Source organism: Orycteropus afer, unplaced genomic scaffold (genome assembly GCF_000298275.1).
Source record: "Orycteropus afer afer isolate SDZICR_OR568_19922 unplaced genomic scaffold, OryAfe1.0 scaffold00199, whole genome shotgun sequence".
Lineage (NCBI taxonomy): Eukaryota > Metazoa > Chordata > Mammalia > Tubulidentata > Orycteropodidae > Orycteropus > Orycteropus afer.
The window spans coordinates 6189233-6212552 of record NW_006921786.1 but is presented as its reverse complement, the minus strand read 5'-3'; the positions used below and the strand labels follow the sequence as shown (position 1 = coordinate 6212552).

Genomic DNA, 23320 nt, shown 5'->3' with positions numbered 1-23320 from the left:
ACTTTCTAGATAGGGGTTTAAAGGGCTGGTAAACAAAGAAGTACTGTTTTTGGTCACCTAGTGACACTTGTAACAGAAGATACCACAAATGGGGTAGCTTGAACAAACAGGAGTTTATTCTCTTACAATTTTGGAGGCTATAAGTCCGAGTTCAAAGTGCTAGGCTCTAGGGGCTGAGTGAAAGTGCCTCAACCTTGGGTTTCAGCTCTGTCTCCTGCTCCTGGCCTCACTGAAGCTGGAGGCTTTTCTTCATTCAGGCACCTGCCAGCTGCTGAGGCTGACAAACCCAAGGTTGACAAGTAAAAAGGCACGGTCCCGATATCACCAAACAACATGGCAGGCCACTAATTCAAGTCCAGAAAATGTATGAGGACCGGCAGGGCATGGCAAGCTGCTGAACAATGACATGGCTACATGCAGGGTTCAAGCATACCAAAAAGCCAGAGACCTTCCTCAAACCTGCTGCTTATATACTGGGAGCAGCCCACAGCCCTAAAGCAGCTACTCAGCTGCTCCTGTAGAATCCACCATGGAGTTTATTACTAATTTCATCATGGGGAGTAACTACATCCAGCTGCCCAGCAATTCAGCCAGGCCTAGCTAAGTTGACACATAACCTTAACTACCACAAATGCCAAAGATCTATGATATGTTGGCAAAGAAAACCTGTTGGCTTCTGGAGAAAGTCCCAAGAATACTGAAATTTCATCCCACCACTTGCTCCTATTCAACTTTCAGGATGTAGCTTCTTCTGAGCCACCCTCCTTAACTCCTGAGTCTGGAAGGGGTCCCTCTACATGTCCCCACAGTGCCCACATGTCCCCCAGCACAGCAGCAGCACCCTTGTAGCACACTTGCATGATTTCTTTTCTGGAGAGGTTCTGTCTCTCTCATGGTTGCACCTTCTGGCCTTGCACAAAGTAGGGGCTTAATAAATATTTGTACAAAGTGTAAGGAATGAAAGGAGCAATGATGCTTTGGTGGTAGAATTCTCACCTTCCTTGAATGCAGGAACCTGGGTTCGACTCCTGGCCAATACATGTGCAACCACCACCTAGCTGTCAGTGGGGACTTACATGTTGCTATGATGCTGAACAGGTTTCAGTGGAGCTTACAGACTAAGGCAGCCTAAGAAGAAAGACATGGCAATCTACTTGCAAAAATCGGTCAATGAAAACCCCATGGATCACAACAGTTTAATCCTGTTGTACATAGATATGGTCACCATGAGTTGGGGCCTCATCAGTGATGGCAACAACAACTATCCAAGGAATGAACAGGGAACTAAAAAGATCAAAGGGCTGAGTAATGACAGACTAGGATAATGGGATTGCCACTTTGGCCTGGAAATAAAAGGCTAGAAAGGAACTGTCATGAAGCCTATTCAACATTCAACAACTCCTGGAACTAAAGCCCCCTAGAAGCCTGAAAGGCCTAAAACCAAAACACCAAACTCATTGCTATTGAGTTGATTCCAACTCATAGCAACCCCCACGGGGTTTCCAAGGCTGTAAATCTTTATGCAAGCAGACTGCCTCATCTTTCTTCCAAAGAGTGGCCAGTGGGTTCAAACCATTGAATTTTTTATTAGCGGCCAAATGCTTTAAAAAAGTCTTAAAGCTAGAAGCAATTAAGCAATATGTTATTTTAGACAAGTTAAAGTTTTGGCAAAGAGATGATATGAGGTGAAGACACACACACAAGATTTGGGTAGATCCACAGTGGAGATAGCTCCACATTTGTTAATGCTACCAGGGAGCTTTGGGGAGGGATTTCAGTAAGAGTAGTTGGGCTTTTACAATGGGTTCCAGAGGCACATTCCTGGGTTGAGGCAGCTCATAGGTCAGGGTAACAATTCTATCTTAGGTCTTCCAAAGCAGAAATGTCACAGGTCAGGACTCATATAGAAACTGTCCAGGACGCCTTCTTCTTGGTCACTACACAGCCTCCATAAGCATCCCAGGAGGTGGCAGCTGTGCAGGGCCCAGGTTGAGGGGTGGGCTACCTATAGAAGACCTCCTGCAGCTTAATGATGGAAGTAGGCCTTGGTAAAGGCTATGGAAAACTGTGTCACACTGCACAATGGTTTTTGCTCAAAGTTTTGGTATAAGGGAAGAATTTCATATATATGTCCATACAGAGCTTGCTTTTCAAATGAGCAAACTAAGAAAGAATGGTGAAATGATTCCTCTTGGTGTTAGTTAACTTCCCAAAGCTCTGACACCCAGACCAGGGATTTTTCAGAAAATCTCTGTTTCTAAATACCTATGCTAACCAATGGCACAGCCAAAGTCCATGAAATGAAGTCTGGCCATTATCACGTCTAAGGAGCATTCTGGCTGTACTTATTCCATGAAGATTTGTTCATTCTTCTGGTAGTCCATGGTAGTTTCAGTATTCTTTGCCAACACCACAATTCAAATACATCAATTTTTCTCCAGTCTTTCCTTATTTACTGTTCAGCTTTCACATGTACATGAGGATATTGAAAATACCATGGCTTGGGTGAGGCACACCTTAGTTTTCAAAGTGATATCTTTGCTCTTTAAAACTTTAAAAAGGTCTTTTGCAGTAGATTTTCCCAGTGCAATATTTTGGTCATGTTTTCAGAAGAGGGTCAGCACAAAAAGGGAAGATCCTCAATGAGATGGATGGCACAGTGGCTACAACAATGGACTCAAGCATAGGAAAGACTGTGAGGATCATATAGCACTGGGAAGTGTTTTTTCTGTGGTGCATAGGGTTGCTGAGTTGGAGCCAGCTCAATAGCACCTAACAACCACCACCACTAATGGCAAACTTACTGCCACTGAGTTGATTCTGGCACATGGAAACCCTATGTGCTACAGAAGAGAACTTCTCCATAGGGTTTTCTTGACAGTTACCTTAACAGAATCAGATTGCCAGACCTTTCTTCCATGGGGCGACTAACCAAACAAAAAAAACCAAACACACTGCCATCGAGTCAGATCCAACTCATAGCAACCCCTCCTTAGGTTTCCAAGGCAGTATCACTACGGAAGTAGATTGCCCAACCTTCCTTCCGAGGACTGGCTACTAGATGGGTTCAAACCATCAACTTTGAGGTTGGCATCTGAAAGTGTGCTACACAGGGACCTAATATTCATGCTAATTGAGGGAAATGAGTTGACCTTGAGTTTCACAGCTCCTTTCAGCCTGAGACTATTGAGAAGGGCAGAGATGACATACCTTTCCGGATGGTATGAGGACTCTGGTCTGCAGGTGGCTGGCCAGGGCTGGCCACTGGTTGTGTTCCTGGTTGCGTCCCTGCACAGGGTATCCCCTGGCTAGAGCCTGGACTTCCTTTCTGTCCAGACCCTGGAGAAAGTTCTTTGCTTTTAGCACTGAAACACAAACACACGGAACAAAAGAGAACCCCTGAACTCAATCAACATCAGCACCAGCCTTGCTGTTAGCAATAATATGTGCTGTTCTGTGCCCAGCTCAAGCATATCCTAGCTCTGGTCTGCCTCAGTCCCTTCTTGAAATCTTCAAAGGCAACCATGAGGTGACTGCCCCTTCCTGAACACGACTCCCATCTCACTGGCACTTGGCATGCACTGCCAGCAACTTCTCCACATCTCTGCTTGTTCTCCACAGTCAACTATAAGCAAAGTAGGGGTGAAGTCCTCAACTGTCCCACAGGAGTTGGTCATCAACATAGGAATTATTGGTCATTCTGAAACTAGAGCATGCTGGCTACACAGCACACTAGGAACAAGGGGACTTCTGAGGGGTATGGGCTGGACAGGGAGCAATGGCTTCAGACCATGGCATGCCAGCACTCCAGCTGCTCCCTTGGGCTCACATCAAGCAGGGGAGGCATCTGTGACCCATCCTCAAGCTCAGTAACAGGCTCAGCAGATGGTAGCATTGACATAGACCCTGGTTGTACACCTAAGCTTGGGTCCCAAACCAGTTCAAATCTCAGTCTTATGCTTAGAGGTGGGTAAAGGCCAATGGAAGTGAGGGAATATGGGCTCTGGAGTCTCTCTAATCGTTGAAGCGGCGCCCCGTAGTGCTCGGTCTCACAGAGAATTCATGTTTCACTTTTAGGCTGTTTCTCAGGCATTTCCCTAAAAGTGAAGCACATGTCAAAAGATTCCCTACTCAACTCAATACCACAGACCAAGGAAGGCAAGCATATGGCAGATGCCTCACTTCCCACCATCCTCTAACACATTATAATGGCAGACATTTACTAATTTACCCCAATATTTTATTCCATAGGGTTTGAACTCCTTCTCAACATAATTCTCCAAGCAGCCCCTAGCAAACAATGGGAGTTGACTTTGGGGTTGATATCTCCCTTGCTAGAACCTACCTGGATTCTGCAGCCTTCAGGTAGAAGGTGGGGATCTGGGGGATCTAAATGCTGCCCCTTCCCCAACAAAAGTAGCTATCACCCATTTCTTCCCTAAATTTATCCCAAAATGGCAAATATAAAAGAGCTAGTAATAGTCCTCTCATTCCTATGGGAATACAGTGGGGAAGGCTGTGTGGTGGGAAATTGGGGTAAAAAAGGAATGGTATGAAAGTACAATTTGTTATTCCTCATACAGGGAAAATAAGGAAAGGCCATACTCAAGGTATATAACTTCTCTACTCCTCAGGGTAAGTTTTATACTACATCTAGGTAATTCCCCAAGAAAAACACCATTTCATCCACAAAGGCCAAAAGAGCAACAATTCCTTTCTTTACCCTACTCAAGAAAAACAATAAACACAGCAACAGAAAAATCCTGGCCTCACCAGTTGAATAAGGACTTTTCCTTTATTCTTCCTCAGGCAGCCAGGCATTCATGCCAAATATCTACCCACCCACCATTCCATCCATCTCTGCCACCATCAAGAGGAAAGTCAAACATGGGGAAAAAAATAAAAAATTGTTTCTTGTCAGTTAACAGACTCTTCTTTCTTTTGCTGTGAAGACAAGGCATCTATCTATCCAAGGACTTTAAGGAACAAGTCATCTTCATGCTTTCCCCTCCCAGAAGGTATACTTTCCCCACCACAGAAACAAGTATTTACCTACTTAGCCTTGTTCCTCTCTCTCCAGCATAGGTGCAGTTGACCCAAAGGGGAGAGGTGGGGTGTAAGGTTATTAGGAGCGCTAGATGGATCAGGCACAGTTATGGAGTGTGTGAGGACAGGTTAGTTGTGGGAACACATGACTCGGTCAGTGAGCTGGGGTGCACAGGGGCAGGAAGCAGAGTTTAGGGTGAAAGTTAATGTCAAGCAGTTCAGCGGGATGTGGAGGCAGCCTGGCCGGAGAAAGCCCCAGGCATGGAGGGAAAGGAGTTGAAAGGCAGATCCTGGGGTGGGGAGGGTCAGGATGAGCCAGAGGGAGGGGAGGGCCTGCCATCCTCAGGGGAGGGGGAGCCGTAACAGGAATCCGACCACAGGAGGAAACATCATCTGTGCTGCAAATGTCCAGAAACAGAAAACAAAACAAAACAATGGAACACCTGTTTGTCCTGGGAGGAATCCACATAGGGAGAAAAAAAGGGCCATACAGGATGTATGAAAACACACCCAAAGAAAAGCGTCTGAACCAATTGCCCCCAGAGAAGGGGTAGGGTGACAGGGGACTGTAGAGCAGAGTGAGTGACCTTTTAAGTCACCTGAGCTAATGATTGGCACTTTCTGCTCATGGGTAACTTGGAAAGGCCATGTGTTCATAGTGTTCTCAGGTCTCCTTCAGAGCTTGGGGAAAATCTATCTTTGAGCGTCATTTTTAGAAGAAGTCAAATATCATTTGGCATCAAGTTCCACAAATAAGATGGGAAATCAGGATGAAGCCAGTGAGTGTCCTGTGAGGGACCTGTTCCAGCAAGTTTCTGGCCTATTTGTGCATTTCCTCTTTGTCAGCCTCTCTGGCCAACTATAGTGGGCCTCTGCTTCTGTCCCAGTGGTATCACCCAGTATAGTAATTCACAGTGTCATCCCTCCTGTGGGCGGGGATGGCCAGCAAGCTCCCCACAGTGTGCGGCACTGCATGGCCTGGACTCATTCCTCCAACCCCAGAGGCTCTATAGAGCTCCTCCCCTTTCCCATGGGTCGAGATGGAGATCATCCTCTCTGTTCGATGGCAGGCACCACAGCCCGCATGCCTCAGCCTGACTGGTTGGTGACAGGGGGAGCGGAGGGTGATGAGATATACTGACACCAACCCTAGTGACACCACTGCTTTGGTGGCCTTTCCCCCTGCTGCACATGCCTGCCTGCCACTGCTGTTGCTGCCTACCACAACCAGGGTCCCAGAGGTCACTGTGGTATTACCCCTCTGACAGTATCAACAGGTGTGGTCCTGTACCCTCCTAATAACACTACAGTTCTGCCCTTCAGCATCTCTCACACTGACTTACAGCCTGGCACCTCCACAGCTAGGATCAGGCTCCCCTCATCCTGAATCAGAACCATCAGCTACATTCAAGTATACCCAGTGCAAGCCCCCACCTCCAACTCTTTGACTGTCCCCTTTCCTGTTTCTCATGTTCTGATTTCACAGGGAGAATATCTTCTACTTATTAGAGACAAAAAGTTGAAAACCCCCTCATTTAGGTGTATGTCAGAATATGTGGGGGGGGGAGTGGTGGTAGTGGTGGCATATGAGAAAGGGTGTGTGTGTGTGTGTATGAAACTGAACCTTTGCAAAGTCTCCAAAATTCTCCAACAAAGGTCAAGGAGGAACACCATGTCCCCATCAGAATGCACAGCTGTATCTGATTAGAAGTAGCTTTCCTAGCTCTCTGAACTATTGTTTGAGAACAGAAACAAAAAGGCATTTCATTGTGCAATTCCCACTTCCAGAATCTCCCTTTGCCCACATCCCTTCCAAGGCAGGGGTAGACAAGGGATCCTTCCTCTGGATTCTGCCACCATGCAGCATGCTACAAAGGTCACCAGCCCAATGTCACCCTTCTGACTTGAGCCCACTTTAGGAGCAAAACTGGCTGGCACAAGCCAAAGATCAGAAGGGAGAAATACTGAAATTCTAAATTTCAAAATAGGGAAATTACCAACATACTGAAGGGGGAAATGGAGAGATGGAAATGGAGACTGCCTACATTACTTGCTGTAGCAAGCTGCCAACTTAATTTTTACCTTGGGAATGTTATTCTTGGAAAACTCAGTCTCTTAAGTTAGAGAGCTGGGAAAGTCTGATTTGGTGCCATTTGATGCAGAAAGCTGGACATGAATGTTTAGAATTGGGAAGAATGATCAAGTACAAGAGGCCTTGAGCAGGTGAAGCAAACCCAGGCACACCGGCACTGTAGGCCAGCTACCCCTAGGATGCTGCTCTGCTTACCTGGTACGCTCAGTGATGGGTTGGAGGCCCATGCCAGATGGAGAAAGTGAGGGGGCGGCTGGGCTGTCTGGAGGCTGTTCAGGAAGGGGCGATGGTGGCCGTGGAGCAAGCTCAGTGGGTGGGCCAGGAGGCTGCATGGAGGGTGGGGCGCATGATGACTTCCTGCCGACTGAGGAGCCTCTTCGGGCCACCCAGGATGTGTCCATAACCCTCACGCCCATGCTGGTGAGGGACACAAAGAAACACGCTTAGCCACACACACAGGTGATAGGCTCCCTCCCCCCGTGAAGCAGAAACACTCAAGCACTCAGTGTTGGGAGAACAGCAGCACAGCCTTAGCACCCTCTTGAGCGAGCCCAGGAAAGCGATGCATTCGGGGCTGCACTCTGCAGTGGGGCCCCAGGAGCGCCTTCCCAAGCATCTGGGCTGCTTAGGGGAACACAGCCCTGGGCAGGCAGCAGAGGTGGCAGAGGAGCAGGCCTCTTACTGCGCAGGGTGTAGGGCACAGCTTGCAGCTCGCAGCTTGAGGTTGGCAGGCTAGGCTTCATTCAACCCTCCAAAAAGCCAGCTAGCCTTAGGATAATGACCCGCCAAGCTCCCTGGGTGTGGAATCCACGCATTCCTAAGAGCAAGAATGGGATGCCCACACCCACTCCACTCAGGTGGGAGCTGAAGTGAGTGGGACAGGGGCCGGGGCAGCATCACACAGAACACTGACCACAGTCACTCTAGGCTGCAGCTGCGTAAGAGGAGACATCTAAACATATTTCTTCTGTCTTTCACTTGCAGTTTAGAGCATGAAATTGAGTCAGGATTCCTGCTCGCCCGAGTTCCACCATTAGCAATGACCTTAGCCAAGTCACAACCTCAGCAGGCCTTCCTTATATTAATGATGGGAACATGGTCAGCTTCAAATAAGTCTGCCAAGCAACCAGACATGGCACATTCCCCCTCTAGCAGAACTCACTAGGGCATAGCTCGCTTGGTTTTAAGAGGTTGAACATGGTCTTGTAGCTACCAGAGGATACTGTACCTTTGGATTTTCCTAAGGCTGCAGGGACAGAAACATACAGATATTAGTGTCAAAACAACTATGTCTTCCTTTGGACATTAAGGTTGTCTTTCTGCAAGGGGTCTCTTTTCAAGGGGAGGGTTTTGGGGTGGGGTTTATATAATGCCATGAAGTCATTTCAGTTTAGTCGGTCTCTTCAGCTAAAGTGACTTCCCTATTTGTAAGGGAGAAAATCCTGTCCTACTAAGTGCACATGAATTAAGGGAGCAGGTGAAGAGTAGATACTTATGTGTGTGTATGTGTGGCTGTCATAGGGAGAAAGAAGTTATTTGAACTGAGAAGGTGGTTAGTCCCTTCTCCTCTGGTCTACCTTCCAAGTAAGAAGGCACCTGGTACTGTGAGGGGCCAAACTCTTTGCTGAGTAAGGCAGGAGGTAACATTTCTAGTATTAAGTGAGACATAAGATTTTATGCAGGGAGAAAAAAGACATTGCTGGCCAGCATTTGTCTCTGCCACATATGTGCACAATGGGTCTTAGGATGTGGTGATTTTTGCCCCTTCCCTACCAAATGGTAACCCACATTGGTTGGAAGCACAAACCGATTACACCTTGAAATCCTGCCCACCTAAAAGGTAACACCTTATAGAGGTGCTACAAGATACAAAAAAATGGTTCAGGTTTGGAGACTCGTTGTAATGGGTCCTTTAAGAAACTTTGGCTTTAGATGTACCCTGTGATAAGGAGCATGGTAGAGCAGCAGAGCACAAATTGGGATGGAGATAGTGTCCTGACACTTTTTCCTCCCTAAAACCACCAGAGGCCCTTTATATCTAGTGCCATTGTTAATTTCTCATCTCCTTTGGATGGCTCTGAGGATACACTTTGGGAGTGTGATTATCACTTTTCAGGACCTACTAGATTTTAAATCATCTTGGCTCTGAGAACCCTCTAGTAGTCAACAGGCACCATCTATAAGATAACCAAGGAAATGGTGGTTCAGTGGTAGAATTCTTGCCTTCCAAGTAGGAAATCCAAGTTCTATCCCTAGCCAGTATACCTCAGGTGTAGCCATCACCCATCTGTAAGTGAAGGACTGCATATTGCTATGATGCTGAACATCTCTCAGTGGAGCTTCCAGGCTAACACAGACTAGGAAGAAAGGCTTAGCAGTCTAATTCTGAAAATTAGCCAATGACAATGTTATGGATCATGACAGAATACATACTGTCCCATATAGTTCAGAAAGATGTGGTCCCTAGGCTGGAAGGCACTCAAAATACACAGTGGCTGCAACAATGGACTCAAAGATACCAACAACCAACAATCATGAAGACGACACAGGATCAGGCAATGTCTTGTTCTATTGAACATGGGATCACCGTGAGTCAGAGTTAATTTGATGGCACCTAACAACAACAACAAACTGTGTGATAAGCATGAGTTGCCTAACACCTATTATTCTCTGATCATGTGCAAATGAGAGTAAGCATCTCTCTCTCTTAGGGCTGTTACAAGAAACAAATGGAACAATGTGCATAACCTAGCACCTACTGAGAAATCAAAAAGTGGTTGCCATGATGATGATGATGAGGATGAGGATGATGATGAGGATTTCTTTTTGGGTGCCAGATGCATACAATGAAAACAAAACTAGAGAAAACACAGTGGAGAAGGAAATAAAAGTGAACCCATCTAAACAAGTCTGGTCAAAGGGGGAAAAGATGCATACTACATCAGTGAATCAGCACTAGCACGAGAAGGAAATATTGCAAGGACCCATATAGGTCACATCATCTGGAAGAGGAGGGTCTGTTAAAAGACCTTTCCTTCCATTGGCCCTAAAATATTGAAAGATTTTGGGGTGGGCTTTCTGGTGGAAGTAGTAAAGGGAACAAAAAACAAGAAATAGGGGTAACTAAAAGTCCCTTCCCTCTGGATTCGTTAATCTCTTAGGGCTCTGGTGAGTTAGATGGATCAATGTGGGTATAATGGTACATTTTTTGTGTCAATTTGGCTAGGTTATGGTGCCAATTGTTTGGTCAGATACTAGCCAAGATGTTGCTGTGAAGGAATTTTGTTGATATGATTAACATTTATAACCAGCTGACTTTAAATAAGTCTAATATCCATAATAATTTGGGTGGGCTCATCCAATCAGCTGAAAATCTTGCAAGTAAAGTGAAGATTTTCTGAAGATTCTGAATTCTTTACGACTGTAACACGGAAATCCTGCTTGAGTTTCCAGCCTGCACTATGCATTTCAGACTCATGAATGCAAAATCAACTCTTGTCTCAGTTTCCAGCCTGCCTGTCTGACAGGTTTTGGGTTTACTGGTTCTCATAATCACATGAGCTAATTCCTTAAAATAAATCATATATTTATATTAAAAAATCAGCTGCTATTGAGCCAATATTGACTCATGATGACCCAAGTGTCTACATTCCATAGGGGTTTCAATGGCTGATTTTTTTTAGAAGTAGACTGCCAGACTTTTCTTCCAAGGAACATCTGGGTAGAAGTGAACCTCCAACCTTTTGGTTAGGAGCAGAACATGTTAACTGTTTGCATCACCCAAGGACAACTCCTTGGTCTCGCTTCCAAGCAAGGAGGTAACTGGTAATGTGACAGGACAAGCAAGAAAATTATATAAGAAAATTCCTGCGCAACTACTCAAAAACAGCAGAGTGTGGAATAAGCCTCTCTTTGTTGAGGAATTGGGGAGTACCTGGGAGGGAGCTGACAATTTCAGTTCTAGCCACTGAAACCATAATTTCTAACATTGTATTGGGATAGCTGCCCCAACAAAAGTTGTAGGTCAGGATCTTTCAATCTACACCTTCAACTCTAATCCCAGTCCTGGATTAACTTATAAAAACTAAAAGGGACAAAGGCCTGTCCCAGTGAAAACACAGGCTGAAATCTGAAAGTTAAAAGTTCCTCAGCTTCAAGAATAGGAATCTGCAAATAGAATTATACTTATCACTGACAAAGTTTGCTGTGGAAAATTCTAGGTAATAAACTGTCAGTAGTAACAAGTTTCTTTTGGTTTGTATGTTTTTTCCTCCCTTTGAAGGATAGATACCCATCTTGCTATTTTTGAATCTTTGTCAGGAAAAATCCTAGCCAGAGGGAGTTATCACCAAATATATGGATTCGAAGTATTCAAGTCTTTGGAGATCTGGAAAGTTGAATTTTGTTCCAGGGATCAGTTAAATTTGGCAAAGGCCAGAGGAGATGAGAAAAAAATGAGAAAGACAAGAAAAAAGAGGAGACCAGAAAACCCTATAGCTTCCAAAATACTCATTAAAGATACAGAAGTTTGGAGACTGTTTAAGATGAACTTGGGGAGTTTCTGCAGCAGTGGCAGGTCACACTAGGATCTCTAAATGGTGCCCTGGAGAACCAAGGCCAATGAGAAGGGAACATATAAATCTGATGTTACTAGCATAATGACTTACTTTTGCTTACACTCAATGAGGATGGAACCAAGAAGTTCCAGCTTTTCTGGAGATAAATACTCTCCTGAATAAACAGCAACAAGTATCTTTACATCCTCAGTACAAATAAAGGCCAAAGTCCTCTAGAACTAGACTTCACCCTAGCACCCATGAATGTGTAAGTCCTGGAAAGGAAGCCAAGGTGAGTCTCTCAAAGATCCAGCTGGGCAATCTGAACCTATAATATGAATCAAAATTCCAACTGGTATTCAGGATGACTTTCTAAGTAAGCTTGTCTTATCATACATAGTTTGGGCTCTATCTAGAATAAAATTATTACACCATCAATCCAAAATGTATTCCCTTTTAGGGTTATTTGTGTGTGTGTGTGTGCTGTCCATTCTTCCACCATAGGGTCTATAGAAGACCTCTCTCAATAGGTCTTTAGGACTCTAGTTCTAATTATCTCAAGACAGTAGGTTTTATGGTCTACTCAATTTAGGAAATGATGCACACTGCAGCCTCCCTTTGTGGAGGTTCTTGCATAGTACAGCATGTCAAAGATGAAAAAGTCATACATTAAAGAAACTCATTTAAATTTGAGTCATGTGTTTCTTGAACTCCTAAGATCCTACATCCCTGCCCTCTATCATCACTCCCAGCCATAATACAATGAACCTGTGGAACAAGTGTTTTATAGGGCACACTTCAGATGTCGTACAAGTCCTCTCAATTAAATATGCCTATTCCAAATTGTGGGAACATCTACATTAAGGTCCCAATGGATGGAACAAGATGAGATGCAAAGAAACTCTCAAGCCAGGCAAAGAATGCATCACACACTATATTGAGCTCTAAGGGAAGTCTCTAGCCTTGGAGTATAAATCCTCATGGGCTGTTTGTGTGGCTGCCAGCTGGCTCTGATAGAGGATCTTTGAGGATAAGGTCACTGTGGTGTCACTGAAATGACTATAGGTATTGTCAGGTTTCAGGAAATGGAAAGAGGTGCTATACTTTAGCCTTCTGAATAGAAAGAGCCAAGATAACTGGTATCACCATGGCCAGACTGTCATTCTATTGAGATCCAAAGAGCTTTCCGTTGGGGCCTGCCAGCATGGATGTAAGACTACAACATGTTAGAACCAAGTGAGAGACACTGGAACTGATATACAAACCAGCAGAACAAGTATAGACAGTTGGGTCCAGCAAAGCTAGGAGGAAGAAAACAGAACTCAAAGCAAGAGGAAACTAGGACTTAAGGTAGGGAATGGGGTAGTGGTGGTGGTATTCAAAAAGTCTGTCTGAAATCTGAGGCTAGCAACTATGTAGGGAGCAGAGGCAGAAAGGAATAGAAAGAGGAAGGACAATAGCCATCAGGAGGGGAGAAATGGGATGCTGGGAAGGAGACCAGACCACTGCTGCCATTTCTTATTCTTGCTTCTGGCCTTCTGCACAGGTTCTTCAACAATCCTGGCATAGCTTGTCTAGATTCTGACAGGGCCATAGACAACAGGGGCATCTGACAAATGCTTAGGGCTCAAAGCTCACGGTAATGTCATGGGTCCATCTTGACCAAGGGGCAAGAGATTTCAGATATCTTGGTCAACTATTTTGAAAGCAATTGGTCTTACTTAAAAAATATTTGATGTTGGGGGGGGGAAGATATTTGTCATTGTGAGAAACACAGAAGGAATTTTCAGGTTACATTCTTTATTATTTAGGGTCAATGAATCAGGAAACAAATTTCACTATTATATAAAACAAAACAAAAAATACAAACAAAAAACACTAAAACACTCAACAATATGCACACTAAAATTTCTAAGTGGGAGCTTATAGAAAGCACAAGGGCGATTTATCCAACACTCTGTTTTTCAGAGTGTTGGCAGAATTAAGACAGCCTACATTCAATGTCTAAAGTAGGAAAGTTTTGATAATTTAAGGGGAAAAAAATACCATTGCCAAACTCTTTATTCAGAATGGCAAAATTACTCTGTGGTTCTGTGGTTCAGTGGTTCACAACGCTAGATGCATATCAGAATTGCAGGACATGTTTTTTTTACCTTTTTAAGGAAAAAACAAAGTTTGTTCTGGTTATTTTTTTGTTGCATAATAACACCCCAAAATTTAATAACCTATTTATTTTGGTCATGAATCCAGAATTTAGGCAGGGCTTGGCTGAGATGGCTTGTCTACTGTACACAGCACTTGGCTTGTTAATTGGTTAATCAGTGCTGGCAGTCCACTAGGTGCTGAGCTTGAGGCTGAAGACTGAGGGCCTCCATTCCTCTCCAAACAGCTATGTTTGTTGGCTGGGTTCCAAGAGCAAGTGTTCCCACCGAACCAGGCAAAATCTATAATGCTTCTTCTGACCTAGCCTCAGAAATTCTAGAATATCACTTCCACCATATTCTGTTTGTTAAGTAACTCACTAAGGCCAACTCTTATTGAAAAGGAGGGCAATTCAATTCCAACTCTTAAGGAGGTGAGAAGCAAAGGACTTGATGCTGCCTTTAACACAAAGTCCCTGTTGTGTAGCCAGGCTTGAGATACATTGTGGCAACCGGTGATTGTATTAGTCTCTTATTGCTGTTATAATAAATTGCCATAAACTTAGTGGCTTTAAACAACAGAAATTTATTTTCTCATTTGTTCTTGCAGTTCTGGAAACTAGTCCAAAATTAGAATCGCTGAAGCTAGAAGTCCAAAATCAGTATCACTGGGTCAAAATCAAGGTGTTGGCAGGACTATGCTCTAGAGGCTAGAGGAGGCTCTAGAGGAGAATCTGTTCCTCTTCTAGCTTCTGGTCCCTGCCAGTACTCCTTAGCTTGTGTCCACTTCTTCAAATTTCTTTCTGTTCTATATTCACATTGCTTTCTTCTCTAGGCATATCAGTGTCCAATCTCCCTATGCTTCCCTTGAATAACGATATATGGGATTGCATTTAGGTCCTACCTGGACAATCCAGAAAAATTTCATCTCAAGATCTTTAACTTAATAATATCTCCAAAACAGGGCTTCAAGCAGTTTGAACTGTTTCCATCATGGCCAACACAGAAAAATCAGGCATTTGACTACTAACCACAAGACTGGTGGTTCAAGCCAACCAGCCATTCCTCAGAAGGAAGACTGGGCAATCTACTTCTGTAGATCAGGATAGATGCCAATTAGTAAAATGTGGGTGTACCAGAATGAAAAATTTCAGCTCAGGAAAGTGTCACAGACCATTTTCTTTCCAATTTTAATCCAGTTATTTTACGCATTATTTAAAAATGAAACACTTTTATTGAGATAAAAATTAATATTTTCTTTTTTAACCCACACTAATATTTCAATAAAATGAGCTTAAGTTTGCCATTGTTTCAATGGGTTGTTTGAAGATTTTCAAGCGTGTCTCATAGCATTTAAAAACTCAGAAAGGAGAACAAATGTATAGAAATCACCCAATATCACTAATCTAACAACAAGCTTGAAATTGATGCAAATTCCATTTCTCTCCCCCAAAATATATACAACTTTAGGTACATTTCTTCTAAAGCCAATTAAGAACTGATCACCTACAGGTTCACTGTACCTTAAAACATACATATGGATGCTAAACCCCTGACAACTCAGTGAGGATGACCCTAAACTGGTTAAACCTCCATTTAATTTAAAAATAAATTAGTCACTCAACTTTTAATATAAATTTAAGTAAATTCATTTAAATCAGAATGGACAAGCAGAATGGGCATATTATTACAAAGTTCTCAGGCAAGAGGACTTTATCAGTGATGAGGCCCCTATTAAAATACCATTATTCAAGCTTTTACATGTTGCTTGCTACTTCATCAGTGCTGAGGACTTTGATACCTTGATGATTCTACAGTGATAACCCCCTTTTTGAGGTCATCTGGATTGCTTCTCAGAGGGCACTGGGAAGCCAACAGATCTGGCAGGGAGGACAGAAGAAAATATGATACAGAAACATATGGCACCAAGCGTGCCAACTGGTTCTCTATAACCCAACTAGTTCTAGAACTTATCCATACGGCATCCTCATCAACTTAGATTTTACAAAGGAACTGAGTTATTCCAAAACACAGATGGTCTCAATCACAGCACTGACAATGCCCATTAGAGTGAATTTTGAAACAAATTCTGATGCATTCTCATTCTATCTCTCTTTACAAATATCATATTCTAAATATGTCCTTTTTAAATTTATATAAACCTAAGGAATTTTTTTAAAATTTATATAAACTTAAGGGATTTTTTCCTATTCACATGAACTTCTAAGAATTTCCATTCTTTTTCTTTCCCCACTAGTTGGTGAACATACCACACACAGCTCACCCCCATTTTCTAGGGAAATTGTCTCTTATGAGTAAGGTAACACACAGGGATACTGGTCATTCAAAAGACACTGTCACCATCAGCATAGGAAATAGCACCCAGGACTCCAATGCCAACTCCCACTCAGAAAAGAAGAGTTGAAAAGACTAACACACATCTACAATTCTCAGGTTTCCAACCTTCCCTCTTAAGCTCTTCAGGCCATATGCCTTTCAAATAGATTTGTCTGGCTACTCAGTGGTCTGTCTGGGAAAGAGAAGGTTGTAGCTGTTTTATTTCCTGTTGCCTAAATTTCTGATACTCCTATTCAGTGCTTTATGTTCTCATATATCTTGAAGGAGAAGTTGCTCGATTTTATTTCATAGCAGTAATTTTTAATACCTAAGCAAAGTTTACCTTGCTTGACCAACGGTGCACTCTATTCTTTCTATAAAAAACTCAAAATCTAACTTACTGCTGTCGAGTCAATTCTGACTCACAGCAACCCCTCCTTGGGTTTCTGAGGTGGTATCTCTGCAGAAGTAGATTGCTCCATCTTCCTTTTGAGGAGCGGCTGATGGATTTGAACTGCCAGCTTTCTGGTTAGCAGTCAAATGCCTTAGGCACTACACTACCAGATCTCCTTCATTCTTTCTACAAGACATATTAACTGATGCCTGCAGCTTGCTGAACTCTCATGTAAGTCCACATACATTGGTTGCCACATTTGAGTTGATGTTTACCATGAGCAGCTGTGCTGTTATGCTCACTCTGCTTATTATGGGAATTATATCATTCAATTAAATATTATGTAAACAAATTTAATATGAGTGGAAAGAGCTGTTTGTTTCTATACAAACCAAGCTGAATGTATTTATAAGTATCTCTTAACATTTGTACAAACCAGGTATAGGTATCAGCCATAAAAGACAGGAAAAATCATGAAAAATCTAGAAAGACTTCATAATCAGATGACTTCAAATTTTAGGTTTTTGAACTTGTAATGTTAAAATTACACTTTAAAGGTGTATGCAAGAATGTTGATGAAGAACGCAAATAAGCAGACCCATAATCAAAGTCCTAAATCAAAAATTTGAGAACTAAGATACATTTACGAAATTTTGAGTCACAACAGTCACTAACTTTTCTTTTTTCCCTTTTAAGAAAGAATCAATATTGATTACTATTATGTCAGCTAAGAAAGCTGTACTTACCTCTGTCCCAAGGGAAGAAAGCCAACAGGCTCTTCCCAAACAACACAGATGAAAACACCAAGGCTGAGGTAATAGTTTAATTGCTACAAGTCACCCAAACTGCTGCTAGTAAGTGCAATCTCCCAGTCACTCCTATTTTTCCCTTACATTCATCCATCCACCAGCTCCCAATACTGAGAAAGGGACACTACTTCATACCCATCCTTTTTGTAAAACTCCAGCATCATATTATCCGTAGCAACACTGAGGGGTCGGCGGGCCTGCTCAGGCTGGCGCCGGTCAGCAGGATCCATGTCTGGGGAGGGCATTGAGCTGTAGTTGGCATTATGGTTCACATGTACTGGACTCCCGTAGTTCCCTGTAATGTTGAATTCTATCTCTGTGGGGAAGAAAGAAGGGGTGTACATGATCTCCTAGTCTGTCATACTCTCTTAGGGAAGAGGAAGGATGAGCAGAAATGGCTTCTCCTTCACACTTCACCCTTAGAAAATTTTGTCCCATGGTTCAGTATTAGGAATTGCATTGATATAATTCACCTCATTCATGTAATTCATCAGATTAACAGACCAAAGAAGAAAACACATGTGATCACCTTGATAGGTATTTGATAAAGCAATTTAAAAAAAAAAAACCTTAGGATACAGAAACATATGAGTACTTAAAAGACAAAAGAAAAAGACAAACTAACAATTGCAAACCTCATGCTTAACAATGACCACAGAGCAGTCTTAATAAAATCAGGACAAATAGCAATGCCGACTATCATCACTGCCTTTTAACACTATTTGAGGAGTGCTAGCCAATGTAATTAGTTAATAAAACAAAATACAAGGTAACATTGTTATGTGCAGATGTGATATTATCTTTCTGAAAAATCAAAAAGAATAAACTAAAAAAGGATTAGGAATATTTAGGGATTTCACTAAGGTTGTGGACTATCAAACAGATACAGAAAAATACTCATCCTAGCTTTTCCCTATCATAACTTATCTATCTGCAAAGGTAATGAATTAGCTCACTGACAGAACCTACAGAATTACTGTCTTCAATTCCTATCTCCTTTACTTCTTATCTTGATTTCCAAACTTCACTCAACTTTGCATTGTCAGTAGAAGTCTTGTGAGATCAGCAGTTCAAACTTTCTCCAACGTTAGATCAGCACTGATGGATTGCCTCTGATGCATAGAGCACAGGATTATTAACATTTGATCTTCACAAGTGTTAATGGTTTGCTGTTGCACAGCCAAAAGCATATTCCTAATGTGAACTAAACATAAGGTATGGCACCAACATTTTTTTTCAAAATGAAAAACTAAAACTTAGGCTAATTACTGCTGTCTCCTCAAAGATGTTATCATGGAAAGCCACATTTGAGGACCACGATGCTTCCATGATTCAGAACATTTCTGAAAACTCCCTGTCATGGAGTTGTCTTTAGAGTCTAATTTTGAACCAGGTGCAAAAATGAACCTTCCTGGTTTTGAGCTCCACCTTTCCCTGCTGAGGGGCAACTTAGAGGACAGCCCCAGAGTAGCAAAAGGGATATACCCAGATGATCGGCTAAGCCCCCATCTATCACAGATCTCTGCCTCCCTCTGCATCTATAAAATGAAGAGTGTGGATTAGAGGATTTCTCCTTCCTTCCTGCACCAGCTTCCATGATCTCTGTATTTAAAGTATCTGTCCTATGATGTGGGATGTCAGACCAGTAAAATCCAAGGATACTGTTATATAGGCTATGGATACCTACAGGATAGAACTCCCCTTGGACAGGGATTAGGGGGTTAGGAAACTACCATGACTCTATCCCCTTACCTGAGTGTATTTATGTATGTGTGTGTATAAAAGAAAGGATTACAAACAAAACAGAAAAAAATCTTTGGGCAGTGGTACTTGGTTCCTAAGGCTCAGAACTCTGAGTGACACTCTTGCTCTTCACTAGTTCCCTCCCCAAACCCTGCTCCCCAACTCTCTTGCTTTCACAGCCTCCACCACATACCCCCAGGGAAGAACCAGTCAGCATGCTGGATGATGGGTTCGATGATCCCAACAATCTGCAGTGAAACTGTGGTCATCATCTCCGTGATGTTCCTGAAATGCACACAGCAGAGGGGGTAGAGAGGTGGGGTTATCAGCTGAGGGAGGTAAGGGGTACTGGATCTTCTGAACATAGTACCCATGCAGGGCCCTAGACCAGAGCTCTGCTGACTGAAGTTTGAGAGCAAGCTTTCTCCTGGGAAGGACACTTAACTTTTCTGAACTTGTCTTTCTCCATTGATAGAATGGGGATAACCACAGTGGTCCACTTTACAGAGATTTAAATAAATAATACACATGAAATCACAAGTATGAGGCACCTGCAATGTGAAGTATGATTATTATAACTGCCAGATTTATGCTCCTTCCCAATCCTGTCCTCTCTTTGGATCCTCTGAATCCTGTGTTGGGATGGGGTGCTCTGATGACAGGGTATTAAGGAAGCCTGGAAGAGCCTTCCTGTTTGAGTGTCTTCGCCCTGACACTGATTCAGAGACATTCATTCTCATCAGTGGCTCTGAGACTTATCAATGAGAAATATTTGCTGAAAAATTCTGGGCCCCTCCTGAGGCTGAAACAGGAGCAAGTCAAGACATAAAAATGACTTGAAAAACAAATGATGTTGGTGATTATCTGGAGCCTGACAGTCCCACTCACACCCCTCCCACTTCATCTGTGTCAATATGGCCTCTCCCCATTGTACTTACCCTTCTGCTTGCAGCCACAGGAGGTTGGGTCCTAACACAATTGCAATGTTACTGGGTGTCATCTTGTTTATATCTTGGTATTCTGATAGCTTGGATAAAAATTTTATCAAGTATCTGAAAGTAAATTAGAAGCACCAGGTTTAACTCAGGCTCAGCACCAGCCTTATCCCCCCAGGACTGGATATAAACTTCTCCATGCTATCACATCATACTAACAGCTCGACTCAGACATGCTGTAGCAAGAGGAAGATACACCGTGTGTCAAGAAATGAGAGTGCTGTATTCTTTTCCTAGAAATAGTGAGACTCACATCTCACTCACCTAGATGTCAACATCTGCTTCTGGCCAGATCCATCTTTCCTTTGACTCAGAACCTAAATTCCTTCCTCTATTCAAACTTCAATCACCTGCAATCCTCCCTGTATACACAGGTGACAAGCAAAGTGTCTAGATATCACTGGATCCACAATCAATGCCCATGGAAGCAGCAGTCAAGAAGTCAAACGATGTATTTCATTAGGTAAATCTGCTGCAGAAGACTTCTTTAAAGTGTTCAAAAGCCAAGATGTCACTTTGAGGACTAAGGTGTACCTGACCCAACCCATGGTATTTTCAATTGTCTCATATGCATTCAAAGCTGGACAATGAATAAGAATGACTAAAGAATTGATGCCTTTGAATTATGGTGTTGGTGAAGAATACTGAATACACCATGGGCTGCCAGAAAAAATGAATGTCTGTCTTGGAAGAAGTCCAGCCAGAATGTTCCTTAGAAGTGAGAATGGTGAGATTTTGGCTCACATACTTTGGACATGTTATCAGGAGGGACCAGTCCCTGGAGGACATCATGCTTGCTAAAGCAGATGGTCAGTGAAGAAGAGGAAGAAGACCCTCAACGACACAGTGTCAACACAGTGGCTGCAACAATGGGCTCAAACATAGCCACACCTCTAAGGATGGTGTAGGACCAAGCAGTGCTTCCTTCTATTGTACAGAGGGTCACTATGAGTCAGAACCAAATTGACAGCACTTAACAAGAGCAATAATCACTGGCAGTGACATTCATATCCTGGGGTGGTGTTGCTTCAGCTTACCTTCAGTGATGCTTTCTGGAGAGAGCCAACAAAAAAAGTTACCATTTGACCCAATAATTTTACTCCTAGGTATATACTCAAGAGAAATGCTAAGTCAACATAAAATTTATTATAATAAATAATACCACTATGAATATTTATAGTGGTATTATTTATTATAGCCAAAAAGTGGAAACAACCCAAGTATTTATCAATTGATGAATAAATAAATAAAATGTGGTACATACATATAACAGAGTATTATTTTGCCATAGGAATGAAGTCCTGACACATTTTACATCATGAATGAATCTTAAAACCATTACACTAGGTAAAAGAAGCCAAACAAAAAAGGTCATATATGATTCCACTTATATGAAATGTCAAGAATAGGGAAATCTGTAGAGACAGAAAGGAAATTAGTGGTTGTCAGTGGCTGGGAAGAGGGTAGAGAGGAATGAGAAGTGATTGGTAATGGTTTTCTTTTTAGGGTGATGAAAATATTCTAAAATTGGATAGTGATGATGATTTCACAACTCCGTGAGTGAATATGCTAAAACCCACTAAATTTTATATTTAAAAGAGTGAATTTTATAGTATATGAATCATATCGCAATAAAACTATCATTTGAAAAAAAAAAAAAAAACAAGCATCAGTGAAGAAGCTCTTGCAACCATACTAAAAATCTGCCAAGGTTTGATAAGAGGTTTTATCTACTATGTGTTTCTCCCCTGACTTACTGTTAAAAAATGTCAAGTATAACCCTGTTATACTTGGATCACAGTAAAATGACTTCCTCAGGGATTTTTATTCACCTCTCACAGCTCAGAAAAAAGACCACCTAATTCAAGGTCTAACCATGTCATCAGTAGGCTGTTACTGTGACAACTCCCCCACAGCCACTCCTGACCAAATCTCACCCTCAAGAGGCCACACACCATTGGACTACACTGATAGCAGACCATCCACGGGCTGGCAGTGGCCTGTGATACAGTTGATAACAATGAGTTTTTTTGAACTGATTTCTACTCTTGGGAATTTTTCTTTTTTTCCATTGTGGTACATACATACAGCACATAATTCATCATTTTAACCACTGCTGAGTGTATGACTCAGAAGGATTAATTACATTCACCATGTTGTGAAACCATCACCATTATTCATTTTCAAATGTTTTCATCACACCAAACAGAAACTCAGGAGTCCCTGAGTGGTACAAATAGTTAAACATTCAGCTGCTAACTAAAAGATTGGAGGTTTGAGTCCACCCAGAGGCAACTTGGAAGAAAAGCCTGGAGATCTACTTCTGAAAAATAAGCCACAGCCAACCCTATAGAGCCCAATTCTATTCTGACATACATAGGGTCACCATGAGTCAGAATCAACTTGACAGCAACTGGTTTGGAAACAGAAACTCAGTATGCATTGAGTAGTAACTCCCCCAATTCCCCTTGTCCCAGCCCCTGGTAGCCACTAATCTACTTTCTATCTCTCTGCATTTGCCTATTCTAATTATTTATTTAGGAGCTCTGTCTGGTGGTATAGTGCTTAAGGCATTTGAATGCTAACCACTCCTCAGAAGGAAGTTTGTGCAATCTACTTCTGTAGTGATACCACCTCAGAAACCCAAGGAGAGGTCACTATGAGTCTGATTTGGAGATATTTATTTAACCAGGATCATACAATATTTGTCCTTTAGTATCTGACCAATGTCACTCTACATGTTTCCAAGGTTCATCCATGTTTGAGCATGTAGCAGGACTTCATTTCTCTTCATGGCTGAATAATATTCCATCACACATAAATCATATTTTGTTTATCCATTCATCTCTTCACAGACACATGCATTGTTTCTACCTTTTGGCTATTATGACTAATGCTGCAATGAACACTGATGCACAACTATCTGTTTGAGTCCTTGCTTTCAATTCTTTTGAGTATATATGCTCTTGGGATTTTTAAGAGGAAAACAAAAATAATCACGCAGATGACAGCAGGAGCTAAAGCTGAAAATATGCACTGAAAGAAGCACTGAGGAGAGGTGGTAGGGCTAGGAGGGATGCTGGCAAGACATAGTGAGGAGGAAGTAGAAAAGTGTGAAGAAGCAGAAGCCAGCATAAAAAGGAGATCTATAGAGTAGTGAGAAGTACAAAAATTAGCAAGAAAAGTAAGATGCAAAAATGTGGGTCT

The 23320-nt window shown here is 42.4% G+C and overlaps 1 protein-coding gene across 1 annotated transcript in view; it reads right to left on the bottom strand.

Moving 5' to 3' along the window:
- The window catches only part of ARHGAP44 (Rho GTPase activating protein 44), a 294933-nt gene that overhangs the window by 9064 nt on the left and 262549 nt on the right, over nt 1-23320 (bottom strand). The window contains exons 14-19 of the mRNA XM_042781948.1: nt 20057-20170; nt 19312-19403; nt 17511-17691; nt 8367-8384; nt 7334-7555; nt 3211-3365 (exon numbers count right to left, since the gene is read on the bottom strand). Of these exons, the coding sequence (XP_042637882.1) occupies nt 3211-3365; nt 7334-7555; nt 8367-8384; nt 17511-17691; nt 19312-19403; nt 20057-20170 (782 nt within the window). The remainder of the gene's footprint in view (nt 1-3210; nt 3366-7333; nt 7556-8366; nt 8385-17510; nt 17692-19311; nt 19404-20056; nt 20171-23320) is intronic.